Raw genomic sequence first — 23,159 nt, forward strand, 5'->3', positions numbered from 1 at the left:
CTAACCCTGGCTATGCAAGCCCTCTAACACTGAGCTACTGTTAAATAATCTATTGAGAGTTAATTTCTGTGTATGTGTGAAAACTCTAATTTCATTCTTTTGCATGTAGATTTTCTGTTTTCTAGCACCATCTGTTGAAACAACTATCAAGATCCTAGTCCCCTAGCCAAAAAGCCTTTTTCCACATTGGCCTTGGGCCCTTCTTGAGAATAATCTGACTGTGTTCATGCATGTAAGGCCATCTTCATGCATGTAAGACCACGTTCATTGCATGTAAGACCATGTTCATGCATGTAAGGGTTATTTTAGAGTTCTCTGTCTACTTTATTGGTCAATATGTCTGTTTTCATGCCAGTGCCACCATTGTAATTTTGTAGGTTTGTTTTTGAGACAAGGTTACTCTATGTAGCCTTGGATGTCCTGAAACTTACTTTGTAACCAGGCTGGCCTGGGACTCAGATCTGCCAGCCTCTGCCTCCCAAAATCATGCACCACCACTGCCTGACTTAACTGTGTAGTTTTTAAAAAAATAATTTCATACTTGTATAGAATGTATCTAGGTCATTTTCTCCATCTCTAATTACCCTCCCTCATCTCATTCCCTCTGAACCTATTTTTCCTAAAAGTCCCCTCCAACTTTCATGTTCATTTTTTCTAAAGACTTTTGTTTTTTTTTGATATGTATATTTGGCTTTCATGTATGTATCTGTAGCACATTTGTGTTTGGTGCCCATGGAAGCTCGAAGAGGTTATAGGATTCCCTTGGAACTGGAGTTGAGCTGTGATTTTGAGCAGCATGTGAGTGCAGCCTGCCTGTATTCTTTAAAAAAAAATTTTTTTAAAAAATTTAAATCCTGTAGACCAGTCTGGCCTTGAACTCAAAGAGATTGGCCTACCTCTGCCTTGTAAGTGCTGGGACTAAAGGCAGTTTAAATTTGGGTATGTCAAAGCATGTATATAGTCAGAGGTCGGCTCATGGAGGTTCTCTCCTTCCATCATGTGGGATCAAAGTCAAGTAGTCAGACTTGACAGCAAACACCTGTATCCACTTAGCCACCTTGAAGGCCCTCTGTAAGGTTTCCTACCAATCAGATCGCATTATCTTTGAACACAGATTCATTTTGTTGTTTTGTTTTTAAGTGAAGCAGGGTCTTACGTAGCCCAGCTTGGCCTTTACCGTGCTGTGTAGTCCAGGATGACCTTTTGGATCCTCCTTCAGCTATATTCCGAGTTCTAGGACTATAGGCATTCACCATCATGCCTGATTAGTTTCATGTAATAACAGGACTTGAACCCAGGGTTTCCTGCCTGCAAATCCCCAGTCCAAGTATTACAGAACTGCACCAGCACACCCAGCCCAAAACTCCTGCAAGTAGCTTTTACAGGAGAGAAAGAACCAACTATTTGTGTTATAGTTGTGAAGTTCAACTTTAATTTTTTTTTTTTTAGGTTTATCTATGTAAGTACACTGTTGCTGTATGCAGACACACCAGAAGAGGGGATCAAATCTGATTGCAGATGGTTGTGAGCCACCATGTAGTTGCTAGGAATTGAATTCAGGATCTCGGGGAGAGCTGTCAGTGCTCTTAACCACTGAGACATCTCTCCAGCCCCATAACTTTTTTTTTTTTTTGGTTTTCCGAGACAGGGTTTCTCTGTGTAGTCCTGGCTGTCCTGGAACTCACTCTGTAGACCAGGCTGGCGTCGAACTCAGAAATCTGCCTGCCTCTGCCTCCCAAGTGCTGGGATTAAAGGCATGCACCACCACCGCCCGGCTCAGCCCCTCAACTTTAATTCTTAAATTTATCAAATTTTGTTTTTTCATAGGAGTCAGGCAAGTTTATGAAGGTTGGAAGGATCTGGGATCCTGCCGTGTAGCTTAAGGTGATTAGCAACTTGGAGGTTAAGACCCACTAGAAACCTGGTCTGTGCTGCTGGTTTTCTCTGAAGCTGAACTGGGTACGAGCTAGCTTAGGTGGTGTGAGACTAACTTCTCCCCTTTCTGAATTCTCTTAAGGCTTTCTTATCTTAGGAAGTGAGGAATCTGGCTGAATCCCAGGGCATCCATCTGGTTAAAATAAACATCTTGGGTGGTCCAAGATGGAGTCTAAGACCCTGACTGCTTGATGCAGTCAGGTTTGGAGGTGGGTGACAGATTTGGAAGTAGGGCACAATTTGTCTTTGTGAGGTGTAGGATTTTTTAGCAAGTTAAACATGGCCTCAGCCACTAGACTATTTCCTTCCCACTAGAAGGCCTGTGTCCCTGACAGCTGCTTGCAGTGGAGTTGGAGCTGGCCTCAGCTATACACTGATTTATTGCAGAAACCCGACATACGGTGGTGAAAGCCACCGCCCATGTTACAGTGGATGAAGACGGGAGCAAGGTGTACTTGTGTAACCTTCAATCTATGATGTGGAGTCCAGGAATGGGAGGGTAGTGACTGAAGTGAAAACTCCCAGGAACGTGACCTTCTGCTCATTATAGACTGTTGAGGGCTAAGAAGAGTCTGGGAAGAACCTTTTTCTTTCTTTTATGTGCATTGGTGTTTTGCCTGCATATGTCTGTGTGAAGGTGGTGGATCCCCTGGAACTTGAGTTACAGGCAGGTGTGAGCTGTCATGTGGGTGCTGGGAATTGAACCGGGATCCACTGAAAGAGCAGCCAATGCTCTTAACTGCTGAGCCATCTCCCCAGCCCAAGACCTAGTTTCCTTATCTTGTAACTGTTAAGACTGGGAGGCTGGGGCTAATTCACATGTAGTGTACCTGGGTAGGTGGGAAGTCTCTGGTTTGATCGCCAACCCTTCTTCCCAACACACACACAGACAGATGGAGTGACTTGGGAGACTGATGCAGAAGGACCCTAGCCTGAGGTAGTGAGACTCTTGTCCTAAAAACAAGAGGTATCAGTCACACTCAGCATGTAAATTCAAGCCAGTTATCAACCCATGGCTTCTCAGGTTGTTTTTGTTTTGTTTTTGAGACCAGGCAGGCCTTACGTATCTCAGGTAGCCTCCAAGTTGGCTATATAGCTGAAGACCATTTGAAAATTTTTAAAAAAAAAAATCTAAGTTACATTTGTGTGTGGGGGGATACATGTGCACCACACTACGTATGAGAAGACCAAAGGATGATTTGTAGTAGTCATTTCTCTTTTTTTTGTCCCAGGGGTCCTAGGAATTGAACTTAGGTCATCAGGCTTTGCAGCAAGTATATTTATACACTGAGCCAACTCAGGCTGCTCCTTGAACTTTTGATTCTCATGACTCTACAAGAGTTCTGGGATTACAGGTTTGAGCTACATGTCTGGTTTAGCATTCCAGTGAGCTGTGCTGGGGATCGAACCCAGGGCTTTGTGAACACCAGGCAAATATTCTGTCAACAGAGCTGGCTCTTGGAAGACAGTTTCAGTTCTCTGAAAGGTTAGGGTTTCATTTAGAGAAGCCATTTCTCTTTACAAAGTGGAATCCTCAAAACACTTCTCTTTTTCAAAGTGTGTTAGTCACGTTTTCATCACCATGATCATATTTCTTGAGAAATAATTTAAAGGAATGAAGGTTTATGTTAGCTCAAGGCTTGCCTAGAGGTTTAAGGTGGAGAAAAGGTGCTTACCATACAGCACCAGGGAAGGGGAGGGACACAGGAAAAGGATGGGACCGTCACAGGTTTGCTAGGGCACACCCTTCCACCCAGTGACCTGCTAAGTCTCTACTCTCCCACACCCCCAAATTATAAACTCACCCACTGACCAGTCAGATAAAAAAGCCCATCAGTTTGCAACGGCTTTTTAACTGCAGTGCCTTCAGGGGACATTTCAGATCCAAACCACAACACAGGGAATATTACTCTTCAGATGGCATAACATCCTGCTGTGTAGCCTAGGCTAGCCTTGGAGTCACTGATCTTCTTGCCTCTGCTCCTAGAATACTGAACCTGTATATTATGCCCAGGAAAAGCAAACCTCTTTTGAGGTTTACCAATTCCGGTAAATCCTGAGCCTGTTGATTTGTAAGGGACACTAAAAGACCCCGGATGAAAGAGTACTGGGTACAGGTGGATCAGGAGTTCAAGGCTAGACCACACGCATACAGGAGACACTATCACAAAAAAAAAAAAAAATCAAACCAAGGCTGCTGGGAGGTGCCCCAGTAGTTAGGAGCACTTGTTCCTTCTGCCAAGGACTTGAGTTTGGTCCCCAGAACCCACATGGTAGCTTGTCATTCCTGTAACTACAATTCTAGGGCATTTAACACCCTTTTCTAACTTCTGGTAGGTAGCATACAAGCAAAACACTCACACATGAAATAAATCTAAAATTTTTTCTTGAAAAACAAATGCAGCCAGCTGATTTGCTTGTAGAAGTGCTTAGCCCACGCTGATGTTAAAGATAGCTGGATGCTTGTTAGTGGTTCATGGTAAACCACTTACCACTGTTTTAACTGCATTGTGGGCATCTCTCAGTGACCTTGAAGACACTTAAAAGTCCTAAATCCATATCTACACTGGCTGAGGTCAGTCAGGTAGGTAACCTAAATCCTCACTCAGTAGCATTTCTCAGAGCGTGGGCATCTCCTGTGTGAGTGTATAAGAAACAATCAGATGAGCACTGCACAGGCCCAGGCGCACAGCACAGCTGTTTACTACTGCTGTCCTTTGAACTTTATGCCACAACTATAATCTTGATGTGGCAAAACACACCCACAGCTAGTGGACTCAAATAGGAATTTAAAGGCTGACAAAACAGAGAAGCGCAGGTCTCCTTGACTTGAGCTATGGCTGAAGTAGATGCGGTCAGATGCAGCCCTCATATCAGCACTATGCTTCTCACTCAGGGGACAAAACTGTCACCTCCTAAGTGGCAGTTCTCCAAGTCTACCTGTAGCCAGCATACTGGCCAGGCTTACAGGGACCGCATCCCTGTAGCCGTGCTGGACAGGACAGATGCAGACCAGGAAAGGCTTGCACAACACCTAGGTGGCTAGAGGGACAGCAGCAGAGGTTAAGGCGGAGTAAACACTAAGTGACTGGCACACACCTTTAATCCTAGCACTTGTGGGGCAGAGCCAGGAGGATATCTGTGAGTTTGAGGCCAGTCTGATCTACAGAGTTCCAGCACAGCCAGGGCTACAAAGAAACCCTGTCTTAAAAAAGCAAAACTGCTTTCTTTGTCTTCAAAGCACAGTAGGTCCAATCAAGAATTCAGTTTGACTTTAAACGTAAACAAAACCAAAACAACTTTGACAAAAGACAAAAACCAGTTATTTACAGTAGTTTTTTGTTCAAATATTGTTCAATTAGACAATCGTGCTTCTCCGGATTTATCTTACAAGCAACCTAAGCAGAAACTGTTCTACCCTTCTGATGCTGTTTTATTCCAGGAGGGGGGAATACCAGAATATGTCAGCAGCATGGCTCCCTCCCTCCTCCTCTGCTCAGTGCACCGAGGGAAAAAAAATCCCTCACCCTAGTGTCACCCCCTACTGTAGCATCCTGCAATCACCTCACAGACAGGTGGGGTAGAAGTGAGCAAACCACAAATTCAATGAAGCCACCATACTCCTTTCCCAGGAGTGCCTCAAGGTGACAGATGAGGTCACTGGGTCTCCTGGAGTGCAGGAAGCCAGAGGGAAGCATGAGACAGAGCCTAGGAAAGCAGTCCCCTACAAACAGCAAATCTATCACTCCCACTTGCACAGCAAGGGACGGATGGGGCGAAACCACTCGGGAGAGGTATGGAAGCCTGGTGAGCATCAGGGGCTCCCTAGAAAGGCCAGAGTGGTCTTCTGCCTTCCTCTGGGACAGGCACTCAGTCAGTCAACATCCAAGAGCCCCATCTGTGCTCACAACCTGGTAAACTTAAGGAAATTACAGTCAGGGCTCCTCACATCTTCTGGTTATTCAGAATGCAAATATTTTGGTTAATAAGAACCTAGGATTAGTGTTTCTTAGGATATATAAAGATGGGGTATACTGCTGCTGAAAACTAAGCGAAATAAACAGGGAGAAGGGAAGAGATTAAGACCAAGTGTGGTCTATTTCCCCAGGAAATTTAGGCAGGCCCTTGCAATCCCAACTTGAAGGGAGGTGAAACAGACACAGCTCCCAGGCGGCCAGGCCAGTCTGTAGCCTCACTAGCCTCTCTCCTCCAAAAAGGTTCCAGCTGCCTTTGTGAACAAGTGGCATGGCTGAAGGGCCTCCTGACCAGCAGATGGCTCACTCTTCCCCAAGGAGGAGATGCTGGCACTTGACACTCTCGCCAAGCTCCAGTATAAATTCGAAAAAAAGCTACAAAGAGGGGAAAGGGGGGAGTTACCCAGAACAGAGAAAAAAAACCAAAACTGTTTCAGTCTAGCTTAACCACCCCAAAATGCAATAGAAACAAGTGTGTCTCTGATTTTCTCATCTGTCTCCGTTGAGTCTAAATGGCTGTCTGGTTTGCTTGGACTTGGTTGTGGCTTTATCCCCGTCTGTGTCTGGTGCAAATAACCCACCACCTATGGATATTTTCCTTCTGTCTTTTATAACAGGGTAAACCAAACCAAGAATTAAACAAGCACTCTAGTCTGCATGCAGCACTACTGCAGAGAATCTGCTGGTCCCTCATACAATCACCCTTATGCAGCCATAGATTACCCCACTTAGCAAGCTCCATTCACCCTGTAAGGTGCTCTCTCCCCACACTTGTGCTTCTGGGCTACCAACTGCCATTAACACAAACCACAGCAAAAGGAAAATAAAACAATTTCGCAAAAATCTAAACATTCAACTGGAGTCGGTTCTGTGACATCTGCTGGGCATTTTCCTTTGTCCTTTGAATCGGTTGGAATGTGCACACACCTGGCTCGACCAAAAGAGGCACAGCTTAGGGGCAGCTTGGACCCAGCTCAAGTCTGAACTTGGCAGGTTTCCTGAGCCTGCCTAGGAAAGCAGGCTGGAGTGCAGGTGTCCCAGGGCTCTCTGGAGAAGCAGCAACACTACGCCTGGCTCTGGTGCCTTGGTCTCCTCGGAGAGGATGCTTGAAGGAATGGCACTCAGCAGAGTATAGGTCCCGTAACAGTGCAGCAACATCAGCTGACATCTTTCTGCTGAGGACCTCTGGACAGAGATGACCCTGATGCTTGGCAGTGATCCGTACATAGATAACCCTCTGTATGAAAGAGAAGTGAACCAGGAACCTGGGACAGCTGGCCTGAACCTCAAGCCACCTGCGAGCAGGTGGCTACTTGGCGTTTTCTGAGACTAGAGGGAGTGGAGTGTGTAGTAACGGTGGTGCTGGATCTTGCTGCTTCTGAAGCTCCATCTCAGCAGCCCTCTGCAGCGCCACCTCCACCAACAACTGGAAGCTGCTGAAGTCGTCCTTGTCCTGCTCTGGGGGTGTGGGTGGTGGCGTATTGAAGAGTCCACCTGTGGGGCTTCCAGCCTCTGCCCTAGTCAGCAGGGTGAGTGTGCTACCCGGGGTCACCAGGGCCTTGGGAGACTCCAGCTCCACTTGTGAGAAGGGCACTGCGGGCTTTTCAGCTTGGCCTGAGTGGAGTGGCATGGAGCACACAGACAAGGAGAGCATGTTGGTGGGGGCTGGAACAGACACAGCCAGTAGGGAGGGGCTGCTGCCCCTGGGGAGAGCCACATCCGAGGCCTTGCCCCCACGACGGGAGATGGTGAACTGGTTAGGGTCTTTGCCATCCTTCCGAAGCATGTCAGGGAGAAGGCGACGCCGGGCGTTGATGAACCAGTTACATATCTAGAACGAGTATAAAGAGATTTATCAGTTAACTCCATTCCAAACAGCTACAAAATGCTCAATGTTCCAGACACCAAGACACAGTAGCAAACATCTCAGACAAAATGTTGGCCAGTGGAATTGGTGGAACAAAGGTGTTGAGGGTGCAAGACTTGAGGAAAAAGTTTTCAACTGAAATCTAAGAGGCAGATGTACCTGTTTTCACAAGTTCAAGGCCAGCCTGTTCTAAATATGAGTTCTGTGAAAGCCAAGGCTAGATAGTGAGGCCATATCTCCAAAGTGACTGTAGAGTATCTATGAAAAATGCTGCAAGGCAGGCATGTATGGCTCAGGGCAGTGTGGTTATCAGAGGTCACCTCTTAGGGTGAGGATCTGGTTCACTATGAACAAAGGGAACCATAGAAGTTATTGGTTTAATTTTTTATTTTATTTATTTTCTGAGACAGGGTGTCACTGTATAGCTCTGCTGTTCTGGAATTCACTATAGAGATCAAGGCGGCCTCAAACTTTGCTTCAACTTCCTGATTACTGGGATTAAAGCCACCATGCTTGGATTTTTATTTATTTATTTTTTATTTTATTTTATTTTTTGAGACAGGGACTCTGTGTATCCTTGGGCTGTTCTGGAACTTACTCTGGATCAGGCTGACCTTGAACTCATAGAGATCGGCCTGCTTCTGCCTCCCAAGCGATAGGCATGCACACACAAGTATAGGCAGGTATGTGTCATGTGCCTATAGAGGCTAGAGAATGACTTGTGGGAGCTGGTTCTTTGTGGGGCAGGTAGTACCTTTACCCTCTGGACCACCTCATTGATCCTCAAGTCATCTTACCAGCCCCACAGGAGGGTTCTAAGCAAAGGAGTGAGCAGTTATGTAGAAAATTGAGAGATGGGATAAAGATGGTAGCTCAGATTCTATTTAGGGAAGTGCTGGGAGGAAAATGTTTGATGTTTAGGAAACTGGCTGCCCACTAGGTATGGGTGGTAGGTGTGGCAAAAAGGATGCTGAGAGTCACTCACAGCCAGGCAGTGGTCACGCCTTTAATCCCAGCACTTGGGAGGCAGAGGCAGGCGGATTTCTGAGTTCGACGCCAGCCTGGTCTACAGAGTGAGTTCCAGGACAGCCAAGGCTACACAGAGAAACCCTGTCTCAAAAAACAAAACAAAACAAAACAAAAAAAGTCACTCATTCCTAGACCTGCAGAGCAGCTGTAGACCAGCGACACACAGATACACCGAGGGCTACCAGGGAGGGGAGAGACTGCTTCCAAGCAACACCAGGGGTATGAGGTCTGTCACCCTCTCTGTATGCTGTGTCATGCTGCAAAGCTCAAGGTGCTTGTAGGATGGGGACAGACCTGACACCCTGTGCCCCATGTGTCCACTATTTATCTTTGCAGTGTTGAGGGTCACACCCAGTCTTGCTCATGTTAGGCAAGTGATTAGCACCGAGTTGACTCCCGGCTTCATGGCTCTTTCTGACCTCTTTGAGTGTAATATTCTCAAATTGCAATGGCTGGTGATCTGGCTAGGAAGTGGCTATTTGTTTCCTACTACCACTAGTCTGAGTCCAGTTTCAGGAGCCAGAGCACTAAGACCCTCCTTTCCAACCCAACACCATTCATTCCTGCCCTTCTGCTGTCACCATGTGCAACTGCCTGTGGGCCCTGTTCATTCAAAACAAACAAACAAACAAACAAACAAACAGTCCTTTTTGATTGATAGATTTGTTTGTTTGTTTGTTTTTTGAGACAGGGTTTCTCTATGTAGCCCTGGCTGTCCTGGAACTCACTCTGTGGACCAGGCTGGCGTCGAACTCAGAAATCCGCCTGCCTCTGCCTCCCAAGTGCTGGGATTAAAGGCGTGCGCCACCACTGCCCGCCTTGATTGATAGATTTAAAGACAGTCTCTAATCTCAGCACTCAAGAGGCAAAGGCTTCATATGTGTAAGTCCTGTGGCATGGGGTGGGACTAAACAAAAGCCAAGTGTTGGTGGCACATGCCTTTAATTCCACCACTTGGGAGGTAGAAGCAGATAGATCTCTTGAGTTTGAGAGTAGCCTGGTCTACAGAGTGAGTTCTAGGACAGCCACAGGTGTTACACAGAGAAACCCATCTTGACCTCCCCCATCCCCCAAAAGTCCCCAAATCAAACTTAACCTCCAAAGAACACTACACCTTCTACATAGCACATTCTCTTCTTCCTGGAATGCTTTCTTGCCCACTGGTGGACCAAGGCACAGGCTTTGCACCTCCAGTGCCGATCTCTCTAACAGCTGCTACTTACTAACCACAGTGCATCAAACTCTTAGTCTGTAAAATGGGTTGGGCCATCTCCAGCATTCCTGGTGAACACACTTAAAAGCTCAGCCTGGCAGTAGGCAGAACCTCACCTGGCAGGACTGAGATTGTCACTTCTCTCCCCATCTTTCTCAGGACCCTGAGTCCAGCTAATGGAGTCCCCAAAAACAGTTGAGTGAGAGCCTCTAGCATTTCCCTACTCGCTTCTTTCAGGGCTTCTTATTCATCACTGTTTGCCTGCTGTGCTTCTGGCAAGCCACTGGTGCTTGCAGAGGCTGCCTTTTAACAGTTATATGCCCTGCCCTGCCCTGAGGTGCTGACACCATCTGGTTGTGCAATGGCAGAAAACAAACAGGTGAATGACCACCAGGACATGCCTAGAAACAGGAAGGAACAGTATACAAACCTATGAGATCCCTAACTGCTTCCTGTTGGCCATGAACAGCCCCCCAACTGTCCAGCACACTGTTATGCCACTGCTTCATAACTAGCTCAGAAACAATGAGCAAGCAATCAGGGAGCAGGCCTCTGCAACTATGAGCAGTAAAAAACAAACCCTTCCTTAAGTAAAATAAATACTAACATCAGAGACAGAGCTAATGGGTCTGTCTGAAAGGCTGAGGCTGAAGTCAGCTATGATGTACACACTGGTAATTCTAGCACCAGGAGGCCGCGGTAGGAAGATCAGTTGAAGTGTGATGCCAACTTGGGCTACTTAGTAAAGACCCTGCCTCAAACAGATAAACACAAGGACTACTGAATGGACAAGTTGTGAATGTGTCTTGTCTGTTACTCAGGAGCATAGGCAGAGAAAGCAATCCAGTAAAAACCCCATGTTCAAGAACAAAACAACAATTCAACACGGAAGAGATCATGATGGATGATGAGTTCTCAGCGTCAGGGCTGATCCCACTAGGTGGAACACCATGTGGTTTGACAAGTTTCACACCCTAGGTTCTTCTGTCCTGTTAGTTCATCAGCAGACACAGTCAGAACCTGTACTAAGTACCTGTCTCTGCCCCTGACTAGTACTAAGCTTCTTTCTTGGTACATTTCTTGAGCAAACTCTTGGGTATAGTCTTCTCATGAAATCTCTGCCATGTCTAGCCAAAGAGACATGATACCCGTTGTGATGGAGACTGATCTGTAGCAGCCAGCTGCAATTATAACAAACATTACAGAAAAGCTGTCAAGCTAACCTGAGAGAGGCATCTGTGGTGCCTCTTCCCCTCTCCTATCCAGCTTCAAGAGGGCTGCCCCTGGGGTTTTCTCTCTCTTCACCTCAGTGTTTTCGCACACAAGCAAGCACTGGCAGATCCTGGCTGGAGCTCTAGCTGGGTCCTTTACAAAGGGTGGGGAAGGAGGGAGGGACGACTGAACTGTTGGTTGGATTGGAAGCAGGAGTGACATTGGTGTCTCGCAACCACTTTGTAGACATTCTGTTAAATCTGTACACAAGTCTGGGAGGTTGTAGGCAGCGTCAGGTAGTTTGTCCCCTTTGACGAAACATGCCTAAAGTCACACTGCTTTGGGACACACAGCTGGTTTCACAAGCTGGTCTTTTGGTTAGAGTCTCCATCTTCCCTCACCTGCCACAAGGACAGTTATGTAATCCTCATAATCTTAAATCATCACTCAGACACAAACCCTCCGCTCCTGGCTGCCTTCTCATTTAATCTTTGTCAGTCAACAGCATGATTTTGTTGACAATCTCCACTACTGAGGTAGTGGTCATCACTAGGAGTTCAGGTTTGAAGGCTCCACCTAACAGGCTTTAGACCCTTCCTCCCACGAGGGTGACACCTGTCCACCCTCTTCCTACCTCCCTCGGTCATCTGGAATAGGAGCCATGTCCCTTCTCTCCTGTACCTCTGGCTGTGAGGCAGTGGGAGCAGGAAACAGGTACCATCTTGGTGACTTGTCTGGCAAAGTTGGGAGGAATGGAGCTTTGGAGAAAGCAAGAAGGCTTTCTGGATACCAGCTACCAGCTGTGTGGGCACCTAGCCCAGGTTACCCTCCACACTCACCCTGTTCCACAGATTGTGTGGTGGACTACTTCTTGGTCTTCTCCTCCCCTAGAACTGCACACCTGAGGGGGATGAGAGCAACCCCCAGATTTACAGTGCTGGGGACTCATGCCAGGGCTTTGACTATTAGGGAAGTACACTACGAACTGAACCACAGGCTCAGCCCTTTATCACAGATGAGCCTCACTACTCCCTGCCCCAGTACTAGGGACTGACCCAGGGCCTCATGTGTGCTAGATAAGTGCCCGGTCACTCAGCTTCATCCCTGATCCTTGGAGGGATTTTTTTTTTTTAAATCTGTTAAAATAACTACTTTCAATCTGCTGTATGGAATTTTAGGCAGGTAGGATGAGGTGGGGTTGGGAAGAGTTTTTGTTGTTAGATTTATTTGCATGTTTCCTTTTTTAGACTACGGTCTCACGTCTCACTATGTAGCCCTGGCTGGGAACTTCACATCTGCCTGTGTCCAATTATTCCTGAGTGCTGGATTAAAGGTATGCACTGCCATGCCAAATTTTGGATTTCTTCTGCAACAGGGTCTCTATAGCTCAGGCTGACCTGAACTCATGGTAATCCTGTAGTCACAGATGTGAGCTGCTACCGCCACCTGGCAATGCATGTTTTTAAACAAAGGCTCTAGAGAGCTGTTAGGCAGACTCAGAACAGTGGTTTATCTAACCTGCTCTGGTGAGCACCAAAAGCTCTTTAACAGTGTCTGTCACACAGAAGGAACTCAAAAACTATACAGGAGGGCCTTGAGGGACAGGTGACGACATGTTGTTGCTTGTGGAAGCCTGATCAACAGGACAGGATGTAAATATAGTGACTGCCTGCACGGGGACAGGCCACTCCTCCTACCCAGCCTTTACAGACTCCTTCTCCAGGGCCTTACCAGAGGAATAGCTATGCAGCCAGTGGGCTCAGGAATGTCAGGAAAGACACAGAAGCACAGTGTGGACTGCCTTCATCAGTCCTGAGCCCTCCAGTGCAGCCCGGGTGCTGGGGAAGCAATGGACTCAGACCGCTCCAGGAAGTCCCGGAACAGGAAACCAGAAGAATCCAACCAATAACTTAGGCTGTGACTGTCCCAAGGACCTTGACAATCCTCCACACAGTTTTGTTTTGTTTTTTTTTTTTTTGGTCTTATTCTCCCAAGAGCCTGGCTCTGAACAAAACCTAGCTAACCGTGACTCACAGACTTGCTAATGACATAGCTCCAGGGCAAGTAAAAAAGACACAATCAAAAGAGGTGCCCCAGGGAGAAGAAACCAGCTTGGCACAATGCAGGTACCTGTTGGGCCAGTGGCTAGTTCATTTACTGTTCTTTCTTTGGGGCAGGAGTGTGGCTTGGTGGGAGAGCTTGGAAATGTCCTTAGGAACAAAGGAGAATTTGAAACTAAATACAGACAAAACCATGAACATTTCCAACACAATTGGTTCTGCAGTTGCAATTACTTAGCCCTTCCCTGACAGATACCGATTTAAAAAAAAAAACCACCCAAAACTAAGGTCTCTGCTCCTCACAGTCAGAGAACCCTGTGCCACTTAAATGCAGCCAGCTAAAGGTCCTAATGCTGGGCCCAGTACAGATGCCCAGGTCCTGTGGAAGCAGCTGACTCCTTTAGCGGTTGGGGTTCCCTGGTCAGAGTAAGGAATATGGTAATCAGAGCACACAGCAGGAATGTGGGTCAGAGATGAGACCTACTTGTCAACAGGCAACTGATGCCCTGGAGTGACAGCTGATGTCAGTGGTGACAGGGAAAAGCACGGAATCAAGAAGTTGCATTCCAGCCAGGCATGGTGGCATACACCTTTAATCCCAGCACTCCTGAGGCAAAGGCAGGTGGATCTTTGTGAACTGCAGGCCAGAGGCCACTCTGGTCCACACAGAGTTCCAAGACTGTCAGGTCAGGATGACCTGCCTCAAAAAGCAAGCAAAAAACCCTCCCCTAAAACCACACCAAACAAAACCAAAACAACAAAACAGATTACAAGAAAAAGGTTGTAAGCCCCATGGTACCTTTAAGTCCAGTACTGGGAGGTATAGGCAGCTAGACTTCTTTCTTTCTTTTTTTGGTTTTTCGAGACAGGGTTTCTCTTTATAGCCCAGACTGTCCTGGAACTCATTCTGTAGACCAGGCTGGCCTCGAACTCAGAAATCCGCCTGTCTCTGCCTCCCAAGTGCTGGGATTAAAGGCGTGCACCACCACCACCCGGCTTCTTTCTTTCTTTCCTTCCTTCCTTCCTTTTTTCTTTCTTTCTTCCATCCTTTCTTTCCTTTTTTTTTTTTTTTTTTTCTAGAGACAGGGTTTCTCTGTATAGCCCGGGCTATCCTGGAACTCACTCTGTAGACCAGGCTAGCCTCGAACTCAGAAATCCGCCTGCCTCTGCCTCCCAAGTGCTGGGATTAAAGGCGTGCGCCACCACCGCCCGGCACAGCTAGATTTCTTAATGGGACAAAGTCATCCAGGGCTCCATGGCAAGACCTTATCTCAAGAAACAACCCAAACCTCATACTCTACAACACTGAACTGTACAGGAGCTGGAGATCTCAAAGGAGCGTGAGAAAGGGCGGGGCCTGCTGGAGCTGTCAGCTTCCACTCAGGCACTTGAGGTGCCTAAAGAGTCTTCAAGAGAAGTGTGCAGCTGAGGCTGATGTGCGGTATCCTTTCGGGAGTGCCAGATGGTCTCCACTTGTCTCTAACTCCTGTGCACTCCAGTGGCCGACCCCTGCTCTATACGTGGGTGCTGAAGTGAAGCTGTGGTCTGTAAGCCTCACTGCTCTCTGCGAGGATATGCTGACTGTCTCTTTTCACTCTGGCATGTACAAGTAGGTGCATCATACCCAACTACACATCTGGAGTGGGTGCTAAAATACACTAAATTTATTTACTTTGGAAAACTGGTCTTATAGCTGTATATAAGAGCAAAAGTAAACATTTAAAACTCAGTTTTATGTCTGTACCACACACTTACGACATGATAATAAAAATTATTAAAGTGTTGGCATCTGGAGGGGAGGCAGGGCCACGGAACAACTCTTTGGTCCAGTGCTGGGGAACCCTGTTCCTTGGTGTACAAGGCCAGTCAGTACCTTACCACTCAGCCCAGTCTTCAATTTTTAGAAAAGGGTCAGTCCATTTCTCAGCTTTGAGAAACAGTGTCCCTGACAAGAAGCAATTTCAATACCGTGTGACAAGTGGCTTGACAGGACAGGTGTGATGTGCCATAGGGATGTACTGCAATGGCTCCAAACAGGAAGCAGGCTAGAGGGTTTGCAAGAGACAAGTGCTTGAATGAGAGTGAAGCAAATGAAGGCCACAATCGACCCTGCATATTCATAACCAACAGCCAGTCCCAGGAAGGACTGACTGCAAGGAAGCTGGGGTGCTCTGAAGTCTGGACCCCATCAGAGGACAGTGGGGTCCCTGGAGTGTGTGTGACATGATCTGATCTGTACTTCTGTGACTGAAAGATAAAGGTTGGAGGCAAGGGGACCAGCGAAGGCTGTCTGTGCAGTTCTGGTCTCAAACTCTAGGCCTTTTGTTTCTGCCTATGTGCCTCTAGAGCACATAGGTTCAAAGACACTTCCAGGGAGTCCTGACAGAGGTCCGGGCTCTGCATTACCTTGTCTCTATTGGTTTGTCTTAGTATTCATCAATTGGTACCCTACACCCCCAGGCTAGATGTTCCTTGAAGGTATCCTAGTAGCAGGAGCTGGGCACAGGAATGAAATGGGATGAGCTCCTGGAGGATACAAAGAAGACGAGCAGCCCAATGGTGTTTGGATTCTTGAGAATGCTCCAAACTGCTTTCCATTGTCAGATGAGGAAATGAGGCTTAGAGCGACAGCAGCAGACTGGCTGAGGTCCAGAGTCCTCAAGAAAAGGTTGGGATGACAATCAAGTCCTATAACTTGAGTCTAGACCCTGTGTGTGTCAAGACAGACTTGGGTTAACCACTGTCTAAGGTATAGAGCTAGGTCACAGGATTTTTACAGGCTGATCACATGCCATGCCTTGGAAGAAGGCACAGAGGTGGGAAGTAGTAGGATTAGGTGAGGTGACGGGAGGAAGGAGCCAGCTTGTGGGTTAGAGAAATGTTAGGCCAGAGGAGAGAAGCAAGAGGAGGCTTGCTGGCTCACGAAAGGAACAGTGAGGCCAGCAAGACAGAGGCAGGTCTCTGGTCTAGACCAAGGGCCTACTGCATAAACTAGGGGACTGAGAGCTGATGCAGATCCAACGCACTGGGGGTTAGCATTATGCAAACAGAAAACCCATCTGCTGGTCGGCAGGACAACTGAAAAGAGACACAACTTCTAGTACAAATGTCTCGAGTGTGCCCCTCAGTGTGGTTCACAAAGGTCCTTTTATATCCAGTTTAAAATGCGTTCCTCCTAGCAGTTCCACCAGGCACAGGAGAGGAATGTGTAACTAGCCTCCTCCTCTTCCTTCTGAGGGCTGGGATCGCAGGCGTGTACCAGCCTGTCTACCTCCAGCTCGATCGTTAAAAGACCTTCCCTTTTACATTAAGAAAAAAAAAAAAAAAAAAAATCACGGGCATATGTGCACTTGCAGAGGTGAGAAGCCCTCAGAGCTGGGGTTACAGAAGGCTCAGAGCTGCCTGGTGTGCAGAGGACTGAACATGGATCCACAGGAAGAGCAGGACGTGCTCTCAATCCCCGGGTCACCTCCTCAGTCCTTTCAATCCATTGTAAAGCAAGTCCTGTGCCAACAGTGCCATGGGCTGCACCCCAGAAACTCTGCTCCTGTGCCTTCTCACCTTCAAGGTCAACAGTAACTCCTCATCCCTGAACAAGGGCCAAAGCCTCGGCTACGTCACTTTCCCTTTGGGCCAGGAGTGGACTTCTCACCTTACCCCCTGCCAAGACCACAGGGCACCGGGAAGAGCTGGAGACTGGTGCCTGGGACCCTCTTACCTGTAGCACCGAGAGGTTGGTCTGTCCCGAGAGACTTAGTTTCTCCTGCTCTGAGGGGTAGGCGTTGTAGCGGTGCAGATACAGCCAGTCCCGGAGGATCTTTACTGACTCCTTGGGCAGGTTCCCCCTGCGCTTCCTCTTGCCGGTCAGTGACAGGAGACCTTCATCCTCGCCTAGATCGCTGTCAGACATGGTGCTTAGGGGCTAAGCTGGACCTCTGGGGAGCCTGGGGCAAGTGACAAAGGGGATGGGGATAACATTACCACTTAGTGCCTGTCCCCCTTTCCTTAGTCTCCTAGCGAGTTCACCGTCACAAGCAGAGGTCATAGTCTCAGATCCTGCACAGTAGTACCACAGCCCGAGCAAGCTGCATAAATCCTAAATGCCACTGATTCATGGAACAGAGAAGGACCACTGAGACGTGGGTGGCACCTCTTTTAAAAACAGAATACAACTAGAAAAGACTACAGCTTCCTCCTGTGGTTCTGAGACATAGTAGCCCAGGCAGCTCCTTCTGCTTCTGCATCCCCAGTGCCAATGCTCAACTTGAATTCTGTTTTCCAGGCTGTCCTGGAAACTTAGCATCTATAACCTCACTTAACTCTTCTGAAAACTCCCAAAAGGGGAAACTTGCAATCTCGCTAGTAGCAAGCTACTCAAGAGAAGTGCACACCTGGTCCCACGCAGAAGCCCGTGCACCAATGTTCACAGGAGCCAAAAGGTGGAAACTAACAAGAGGTCTTCAACAGATGGCCAAACAAACAAGCTATTTGGCCATAAAAAGAAATAACAGAGGGCCTGGAGAGATGGCTCAGTGGTTAAGAGCACTTGTTGCTCTTCCAGGGGACCTGGCTCTGTTCCCAGCAACCACATAGTAGCTCAGTCACCTATAACTCCAGTTCCAGGGAATCCAATGCCTTCTCGTGACCTCCATGGACATCCGTGTGGTATACACACATATACGCACAGGCAAAACATTCATATACGTAAAGCAAAATAAATAAATTATAAAGAAAGATAGTACATTTCTGATGCTTGCTACAACATGGATGGACCTTGGGCACATTCTCAGTGAGAAGAGGCTGGTCATAAAAGACCACTGTGTGCTTCCATGTATGAAGAGGTGTCCGCAACAGGCTGCTCTACAGAGCAGTTCAGCAGTTAGTTAGGGGTGGGGAGGATAGGAGGATTTTAGCTTGTTTTATTTAAAATTTTATTATATATATAATATTCTTTGACCAAAGTGCTCTATTCTCATTTCTCCCTCCCACAAATCCCTTCTCTCCCGCCCAGGATTTTACTTATTTTATGTATATAGATGTTCTGCCTAATGTATGTCTCAGTATCACATGTGCAGAGTCCTGCTAAGTCAGAAGGAGGAGGCACATCCTCCAGAAGTGGAGTTAAGAGTAGTATTGTGAGCCCATGTCTGTGCCGGCATCTCAACCCAGGCTCTGTCAGAGCAACAAGTTCTCTTAAACCACTGAGCCATTTCTCCAGTCTTCTGCTCCCCCAGGTCCCCATGCCTGCTTATTTTAAAAGTGAATTTCTGGGGCTGAAGAGATAGCTCAGTGTTTAGGTGGGCTCCATTCTCCGCACCCACATGGAGGCACACAACCACCCAAAAATCCAGTTCCAGGGAATTAGATGCCCTCTCTTGAGCTCTGAGGCATAGATAAAAATCCATACACGTAAAAAAAATTTAAAAATTCCCATTTAAGATTCATTATAAAGCAGGATTTGGTATCGGGTAATTTTCCCTCCAAGGCCCAGAGGCGGGTCTGCTAACTTCACTACGTACTGCCGCCAGCCACCATGTGTGCGGTGGGTAGTGAGTCATTCCAGCGGTTCTTAGACCTTCTTCTTCCTTGGTCCGGCCTCTGACCTGGTCCCAGACTTAATCTCAGAATCCTGACCAATGATGTGGCTCTGGTCCCTGCTTTAACTTCCACTGGGCTGTGTGATCCTAGTTAAATGTCCTCCTTTCAGAGTTTGAAGCCCTCCTCCTCCCCTGGTCCGTGAAGGAAGGTTTCTGCCTAGATAACTCGTATCAGCTGCCCCTCCAGCAGACAAAGTTCCTGTTCACAAAAGCAAAAGAAATTTACATTTTAATAGCACAAGTTCTAGGCCAAGGCTGGGCCAGAATCTCAAGGCTCCTCCCTTCTCTGCCTTTTAACAGCTCCCCGGCAGGCCCAGCCAAGAGACTCTGGCATCTCCCAGGTTTTGTTTCCTCGACTTGGGTCTGAGCCCAGATCTCTGGGCTGGCTAAGCCAGACTTTCGAGGGAAGGGTCTACCTTCAGCCAGGCCACCTGGAGGTGAAGCCGGCACTGCTCAGAGCCTCTGTTTACTCATGGGAGCACACATAGGATGCATTCTGCGGGCAGGCATTTCGGCCACTGGGACAGCTGGGGTGCCAGCTCAGGGAGGCAGCCCTGGTAGTGAGTGAGAAGTTTACTCAAGGTTATCTTTCCGAATTCCACTCTGGCTGCCTGCCAGAACCCAGTCTTCAGAGTTCCCGGTGTGGGGCCAGAAGAGCACCCACCCCTCAGCGGGAACTTTTTCCCCACCTCTGAGTCCTGCACCCTAGGGCTGTCTGCAGGTTACACACACACACACACACACACACACGCACGCACGCACGCACGCACGCACGCACAGCAGTGATACCTCAACATCCCTCATGCAAGTTGAACACTGCTCAGATAACCGACCCGACCCACTGCTCACATCCCACAAGTTCCCAGAGTTTTACAAACACATACAGCTTTACACCCCATACCTAGGACCAACGACTAAGACTCTCGAAACTAGCCCAACTCCTGCACCCGCCCACCCACGAACTCCAAGTGACCTGCCCACCCACGATCTCTCCGACCCAGGAGCACGCACGTCACCACACCGGCCATCCATCAGTTTTTACACTAACTGGGTTATTGGAGGCACCCCTTGGACACTGCACCCCATCAATCTCCTACACATTCCCACACCACCATCTGCAGCCACTCCCACAGGAACTTTCTGACAACTCGCCCAGCTCCAGATACTCTCCCCCGGGCCGCACACTGAGGCTGGAGTTCCCAGCAGTTCACACAAAGCGCGCAGCCTCCCCCGCGGCCCAGGCGCAGCGGAGCACATGGCTCATGGGGCGCCGACGAATACGCCGGCGCTCAGGGCACCCTCACTCTACTGTCCCCCACCAGAGTCACGGTGCGTGCAACAGCTCCCCTGCCGGCCCGCCACCCGGCGCTCGGGGGGTGGTGGGGAAAACTCTGCAAGAAAGAAAACTCACGTGTCCATTTTGGGACAGGAAAAAGTTTAGTTCCCAACCCCTTCCCCGGTACTGCGCGCAGCCTGACTCTTGGGGCGCGGGGCCGCCGGAGCGTGCGCGCTCGGCTTTGTGCTCCGAACTCGGCCCGGAGGGGGAGGGGAAAAGAGGGGGCTGGGCTCCAACCTCCGCGCCGCCCCCCCAACTCTGCGCCCAGACTCCATGTTGGCCGCCCCCCTGCCTCGGGGACGCGCACAGCCCCCGAAAGACGCCCGGTTGCCCTTCGCCTGGCCCCGGGGTCCCGGCGCGCACAAACTTTCTCCGCGTCGCCAGCCCCACGCGCCCCACAGCCTTGGCCCGCCCGGGAGTGACAGATGCCTCGGAGACAGACTTTCCTTTGTTCCAAAGGAAAGGGGAACTCGCGCGGGCTCCCAAGCCCTCTCCGTCGGAGCCCCGCCCGCGGCCCCCACCTCCAGCTGTCACTCGGCGGCCCCCGGTCCCGCTCCGCCGCCGTGGGGGGGGGGGTCTGCCGGCGGTTAGCAACGTGCACTTTTGAAACCAAACAAACCCGCTCCCCGCGCGCTCACCCCGCTGCAGGGCACCGGCCGCCCTCTCCCAGAGGATCTTTGGGATCTTTGGGAGCCGACCCCTCCCTCAAAGACCCCGAGCAGGCTCCCCCCTCGACATTCCGCGCCAGCGTTCCGCGGTCCCGACTCACACACACCCCCGGGTTCACACACCCACTGTCGCACGCGCCGGGACGACGCCCCCTCCCCCGCCCCGCCGCCCCAAGAAACTTTCCAAGTTGTCCGCGCGCCTCCTCCCGCGTCTCCAGCCCTCCGGCGCCCCGCACTCACCTTCCCCGGAAGCTTTCCGGCCCACGCGGCCTCGGTGGGGTGCGGGACGACCCGGCCGGAGCGGGGGTGGGGGGGCGCCGGGGGAACGCGCCGCGTACCTGCCGGGTCTGACACCCGCCTGACAGCTCGCGGCTGGAAAGCACCTCGCGACCTGACGTCAGATCCCCTCTCCTCCCAGCGCGCCAGTCGCCACCCTCCCCCACCGCCCCGAGGCAGAAACAAACTTTGTGCGGAGCGTGGCCAGCTACGCCCACCCTCGGGGGCGGGCCCGCAGAGCCAGGGGGCTTCGCCCCGCCCACGCGCCGGAGGGGGCGGGCCCGCGGCACCTCCTTCCTGCGCCCACCCACCTTAGGAATGCCACATGGCCTGGGCCGGGGGTGGAGCGGTGGGACCAAGGCTCCCGGAGTCAGCTCCAGGGCAGGAAGTGGCCCGCTCCTCCTTTCGGAGAGTGTTTCCGGAGCGCCTACTGTGTGCTCCTCCGTGGTGGTGGGGGCACTACCGGGCACAAAGGGTGCCAGTCCCCGTACCTTTGTAAGTTTGTCTCTTCCTCTGGGAGCTTATCTTTGTGGGGATGGGGAAACTGAGGCTCAGTAAGTACGGAGACTAACTCCCACGTGCTAAGGGACCAGTTGTGGGTCGCGGCGAAGGCCACTTTGGATAAAACCCCAAGACTATCGCAGAGGGTCGGCCAGGGGTGAGTACAGGCTGCGCTCCAGGAGCGTGGGTAAGGCAGGCACCGTGTTGCAATTTGGAGGTGGCCGCAGTTACTCGCTGGTCCCTGACTTAACCTCGTGTGTCAGTGTCCTTTGGCCCAGGTGGATCTGATGATAGAGCCCGAGCCTTTCCCTTGATGGCTAGCCCCAGACGGAGAGGGTGAATCTAGGCGCTTCCAGCGGTCCAGGCTAGTGTCACTTTTTCCTCAGGTTTTCCTTGCCTCCAAGTTCCCTGACTGTCTCTTGCTCTCTGCGTTAGTGTGGCATAGCCTAACTCCAGCTAACAGGCCTTTTCTGGGTTTTGATCATACAGGCCCAGAAACCTGAGACCCACGTGCCAGTACCAACTGCATTGGAACAGTCTTCCTTGATTATTGTATTTTAAATGCTGTTATTTTATAATCATTATTTTCCTGTTGAGATCCAGTCTTCGAGTTGGACTTAAGAATGGTACACTGGCTTCAGCTACCTAAGTGACAGCCACAACAGCTGTCGATGCTACATCAGGCTCAGCTTTTGTTTTTCATTGCAATTGTAGTCACAGAAACTTTTCGAACAAAAGTTAAGTCTTCCTCCCAGAAAGCCCTAAGCCAGTCAGGATGCTGATTAAAAGCCTCTTAAGTTGGGTTTCATAGAAGCCAGACTTGCCTAAAAAATCCTTTAAACCAAGATGGCCATCCAAAATTTAAAACATTGCACAGAACCCTCCTTTTTTACCGATGAAGAAACCAAGGCTCAGAAAGTTGGTCACAAGGAGTTTCTTGGCCAAGTCATATTCCATCCATAGACTTTGAAAGAAGGAGATGGGAAATCTTAGATAAGAAAGGTAAAATCCAATTAGGTCTTGGCAAAAGGCAGGGGCCTTCATATAGGTGTGACATGGAGGGAAAATAGAGGGACAGCCCGTTGAATCTGGTGAGTCTGGAGATGTGACCTGGTTCTTAGCTGCTGAGCTGGATCTCATGCTAGGCATGTGCAGCAGGTCTGAGAGCCATATCTTTTCTTTGGGACAGGAGCCTCTGGTGGGCAGTCACAAGCCCACAGAACTCTCCACAGATTCCACCAGTGACAGCCTGCTAAGCCAGTGAACCCAAGTCTGCTCAGATGATGTATTCCTCTCCATGACCAGCAGCAGAGCAAACTGAATGCTGGGTGACAAGTCTGGAGTCTCACTGACCCTCTTGGAAGGATCCAGGGTTGGGGTGAGGGGAGCTGGCTCTGTGTCAGGTTTTCACATAAACAAATTCCCTAGAGTAAATATACTGTGAATTTGACAGTTGCCAGGTCTGTCCTCTCTGTAAATATAATATAGTTT

At 49.4% G+C, this 23,159-nt stretch overlaps 1 protein-coding gene and 1 long non-coding RNA gene across 4 annotated transcripts in view; one reads left to right on the top strand and one right to left on the bottom strand.

The window, feature by feature from the left end:
• The window catches only part of LOC114627479, a 9,419-nt gene extending 2,661 nt beyond the window's left edge, over positions 1-6,758 (top strand). Inside the window, exon 2 of the long non-coding RNA XR_003712368.1 lies at positions 6,527-6,758. This is a non-coding gene — a long non-coding RNA (uncharacterized LOC114627479). The remainder of the gene's footprint in view (positions 1-6,526) is intronic.
• Tgif2 (TGFB induced factor homeobox 2) lies at positions 5,193-21,203 on the bottom strand. Of its 3 annotated transcripts, none has more exons than XM_028775309.1 (3): positions 21,132-21,203; positions 17,009-17,234; positions 5,193-7,740 (listed from the first exon to the last, which is right to left on the bottom strand). In XM_028775309.1, exons 2-3 carry the CDS (start codon positions 17,198-17,200, stop codon positions 7,219-7,221), a joined length of 714 nt encoding a protein of 237 aa, XP_028631142.1. In that variant the 5' UTR covers positions 17,201-17,234; positions 21,132-21,203; the 3' UTR covers positions 5,193-7,218. The 3 variants fall into 3 exon arrangements, with proteins under 3 accessions (XP_028631142.1, XP_028631143.1, XP_028631145.1); XM_028775310.1 differs by lacking the exon at positions 21,132-21,203 and adding an exon at positions 20,299-20,371; XM_028775312.1 differs by lacking the exon at positions 21,132-21,203 and adding an exon at positions 18,810-18,877.
• Between the last annotated feature and the right edge of the window lie 1,956 nt (positions 21,204-23,159).

This window comes from Grammomys surdaster, unplaced genomic scaffold, assembly GCF_004785775.1.
Source record: "Grammomys surdaster isolate TR1022 unplaced genomic scaffold, NIH_TR_1.0 254, whole genome shotgun sequence".
In the NCBI taxonomy this organism is placed as follows: Eukaryota; Metazoa; Chordata; class Mammalia; order Rodentia; family Muridae; genus Grammomys; species Grammomys surdaster.